Below are 4,188 nucleotides of genomic sequence, written 5' to 3'. Positions count from 1 at the left end.
GAAAACCCATTGGAGTAGAGCCTATGTCTTTTGGAGTAGAAGCCAATCCTTTAAGAGACCGAAATGTTGCAGATAATCTTGATGAAATAGCAGGAAATCGACTAGGAAGTTATATGAATCTTGCAGGTGACAGCCCAAGTTATATAGCAAATAACCGAAACGGCATGTCTTCATCAGGACCAAATTTTAATGATGGTCATAGTAAAAATTATCTAAACGAACCAAATAGTTTTCTTGGACAAAATAACAATGCAATGGAAAAAAGTTTTGATTACGGTTATAACAATCCTTTATTTGAAAAACCACAAGGAATCGAATCCAATGAAATAAATAACTTTGATCAAAATAGTTATAATGAATTTCACAAAGACCAGAATCTATTAAAATCCTATGAAGAAAGTCCTACTTATAGATCACAAGGTAACACCGAAATACGGTATAATTCTGACTTAACGGATAACTTGTTTCATAAAAATGGATTAGAGACATTTTCAAATATTGAATCAACTAGAAGAAAATCGGCAACGACAGGTTTTGATAGAACAGAGCAAGATAATTTTCCAAACCTGATGGGAGATTTAGCATCTGGAAACATTCATGTAGACATTCCTAATGGAAATGGAATGCGTGAGCCGGTTCACAATGACTTGCAGCAAGATGGTGTCAATGAAGAATGGAAATCAAGAGAAAGTCTACATCAAGAAGAATACCAAAAACCAAATGATCAAAACTTTGCTCGAAAATATTTGACACCAAGTCCTATTCAAGTAAAAAGTGATGAAAATAATAACTTACAAGGAATGCCTAAAGGAGGTCTAGAAAAAAATAAACATGCGCTTGCAGACATGTACACCGATTCAATTTTCCCCGAAGACTTTGAAGACATTCAATCACTTAAAGGTGATTTACAGGGACAAACGTTGACATCTTATGACCGGCCTCAACAGCAAAAACAGATTAAAACAAAAAAAGGAAGTTTTATCCGTTCGGAGTTAAAGGCTTCTTATCCTTTAGAAGCCTCTGCTCTTGGTGGGATGTGGGGAGGTATATTTTTACATTGTATTTATATAAAAACCTTTGGGCAAATTTTTTTTAATAAAACGTTACTATCATAAAAAAAGTATATAGTATAACTATAATTTGAACATTTTTATTCTAAATATTAGCAGGCGAAGCCCGATCGACTGTGCCTAAATCAAAGATTCCTACAAAAAGACAAAGTGTGGCAAAAAAGAATTCAAATTATAAGAAAAAGTTATCAAACAAAACAAAATCAAATAAAAAGTTTCTTCACCGTGAAAGACGAGAAGAATGGAGTTTAAATAAAAATATTTTGTTAAATACCTCATTAATACCACGCAAACATTTGCTTTATAACGGCTTCAATGAAAATACTTTTAAAAATGTTGTTCAAGATTCAAACGTTTTAAAAAGCGAATATCCAGTTAATTATTGGAAATCTTTAAAAAGCAACACTTCAACTTCCGCTGCTTTAAAAAGCGAAGTTGTCAAAGATTCAATTTTACAGATTGGTCAAAACAAATTAAAAATGTTTAACCAAAAAGCTGATAAAAATACTATTATTGATAGTAACAAATTAAACAGCAAAATTAACAACGGGTATAAATATTTGCAAAACAGCAACATAAAAAGCGTTTTTCGAAAAGTTGAAAGAACTAAGAACAATTCGCTTAATCAAAAAGGTGAGTTAAATTTTTTCTACAACCAAAGAAAAGGTGCGGAGGGTATAAAAAAAGGCGTTGAAAATATTCAAAAAACAGCTAATGCAAATAATCATAAATTAACTATAAAAGAAACTTCATTTGAAAAAACTAACTTAACACATAATAATATAAACATATCTACAAACTCTCTTACCTCTACGGATATTTCAAGTGATACTTCCTTGTATCCGGACAAAACAGATTGGGCGGATATTCTGGTTGATAACGCAGATGATCTCAAAGGTGTGGATAAGGTTGCAGAGAAAGCTGCAGAGCGCCAAAGTAACATTGTAAAAGTAAATTACACAAAAACGATTTTAAATCCAATGCAAGTCAAACCAATTCTGAAAAAAGTAGCATTAAAAACAAGTCAAATATTTAACTTGACAAAAGTAGAAAACCAAGTTGTTAACCAAACGCTTATAAAAAATATTAAGTCTTTAAATGGAACAAAAAGTAGCAAACAGCTAAAACCATTAAAAAATGCGTTTGCAATAAAATATGAGGGAAAACCTTCAAGTGCAAAACTACTTCAAACAAATTACTCTAACCATGAAAACGCTCCAATTAATTCTGATACTAATGATAACTTACTAACCAATCCATACAAACCTAGCATGCAAGTAGAAGAGTTTGGTAAATAGCTTAGTTTAAATTTTATATCCAAAGATATTTAATAACTTATTATTTTGATACAAATTGAATTAAACACTTTCATATTTTTTTTTATTAAGTATAATAATGTACCCATAAGAATTTTTTTTAAAATGTTGTTTTTTATAGATCCAAATCAATCAACAGAAGTAAGCGATAAAGGTCTACGTGAACTCATGAGAGAGTTAAAAGATGTTTTGTACAGACTTCGTCAATATAAGTTAAAAGCAAAAAGGCTTCATCAAAGTCACCATAGAAACCGAAATCGAAATTATTATATAAATAATGTGTAGGTTATATTTTTATCATTTTTATTATTTTTTTCAAGATTAAGTCTGCTATTTAAAGACGGGAATTGGTGAATTAGTATTTCAAAAACTTTTTTGTTCAAATTTTATAACTATAACATTTAACTCTTTTCTCAATTTAAAGTCCTATCAATCCTTCAAAAATTGCCCTTAAAATGTTGGGGTTATTTGAATGAAATTTAATGTGAATGTTTGTGATTGATTCTTTTTGTAAACAATCAAACTTGTATTTATCATTGCTGTGATTATTATGGTTTCATAAAGGAATTTTCAGAATTTCATTTTGTTTTCAACCTCGATTGTGTATTGAATTGCAGGTGTTCTTTATGCTTTCTGTTTATGCTATCATCAACTTCATATATATGTATATATATATATATATATATATATATATATATATATATATATATATATATATATATATATATATATATATATATATATATTGGTTATATGTATATACAAAGTTTTAATTAAGGCTAAATTCAAATTAAATTTAAAGATATCAAGAAAAAACACCTTTTATTGGAGAAACTCTGAACAATCAAGGACTTTTGCGATTGCCAGAAAGAAAACCGTTCACTGGAGAAGCAGCTCTCAGCAACCAAGCCTTATCACGGTTGCAAGGAATCGATCGCGGAGAAATTGAGTCAGCAATAGCTTCACTCAATGAGCCAGTTCAACATCCAGTAGTAAAAGATATGGATATAGAAAATTATCTTCAAGAAGTGTATGACCCAGGAATGCGTGGGTTTGAAGGACCATTAGGAAGAATAGAATCATCTCCAACATTAAAAGATGAACCTATATCAAACGCAGGTGTTTATCCAGATATGGAGGAACTTTCTTCTTTTGATAATTCATACGAAAACAATTCCGGTAAAAAAACTTTACTAAAACTGTTTGCGGAATAAAAATTTTTTTTTTTGTTTATTGAATAATATTTATTAAATAAAAAATGTTAAAATAATTATCAACTTACTTTTAAGGTTCATATTCAAAACGTGAAACATTACCACGCGTGAAAATAGGAAAAAAAGGAAAACAAATCCCTTAAATCTTTGCAGTTCAGTTAAATTAAAAAAGAATTAAAAGGTATAATAATACAAACAACAACTATACATAATTATGCAATAGAAACAACAGTTCATTATTATACTATAAAAACAGCAACTTTTAACGCAATAAGCATAGCGATGCAGCATTTTACAATAAAATAATACAAGCAAAAAGAGACTTGTTTTTGTAATTAACTTTTTGAATTCGTTGAATCCTACAAAAATTCATTTTCCACCTTGATTTTTTTTTTTTATAAAAAACCTTTGATCAAAAATTGTTAACAAAGTTTTGTAAAACCATATCTATAACTATTTCTCAGCTCCCAACCTCAGCTCCCTGTTTTAAATAATTCTTTTTTTAAATCCGGAATTATAAAACTTATTCTTGGTAATTAATACTATTTCAGAATTTTGATTATTAACAAAAAATAATTTTTGAATGTA

General features: G+C 29.0%; 1 protein-coding gene across 2 annotated transcripts in view; it reads left to right on the top strand.

The window, feature by feature from the left end:
• Positions 1 to 3,968, top strand: part of LOC101236801 (uncharacterized) — a 41,061-nt gene extending 37,093 nt beyond the window's left edge. Inside the window, exons 9-13 of one of the 2 annotated variants that reach the window (XM_065791015.1) lie at positions 1 to 1,044; positions 1,167 to 1,703; positions 2,508 to 2,667; positions 3,189 to 3,565; positions 3,676 to 3,968. The exon at positions 1 to 1,044 is cut by the window's left edge and continues 486 nt beyond it. In XM_065791015.1, coding sequence (XP_065647087.1) covers positions 1 to 1,044; positions 1,167 to 1,703; positions 2,508 to 2,667; positions 3,189 to 3,565; positions 3,676 to 3,743 — 2,186 coding nt within the window. In that variant the 3' untranslated portion in view covers positions 3,744 to 3,968. Of the gene's footprint in view, positions 1,045 to 1,166; positions 2,361 to 2,507; positions 2,668 to 3,188; positions 3,566 to 3,675 lie in introns of both variants that reach the window. The other variant, XM_065791014.1, reaches the window with a different exon arrangement.
• The last annotated feature ends 220 nt before the right edge of the window (positions 3,969 to 4,188 follow it).

This window comes from Hydra vulgaris, chromosome 02 (assembly GCF_038396675.1).
Source record: "Hydra vulgaris chromosome 02, alternate assembly HydraT2T_AEP".
In the NCBI taxonomy this organism is placed as follows: domain Eukaryota; kingdom Metazoa; phylum Cnidaria; class Hydrozoa; order Anthoathecata; family Hydridae; genus Hydra; species Hydra vulgaris.
This window is presented reverse-complemented; position numbering and strand designations above follow the sequence as displayed.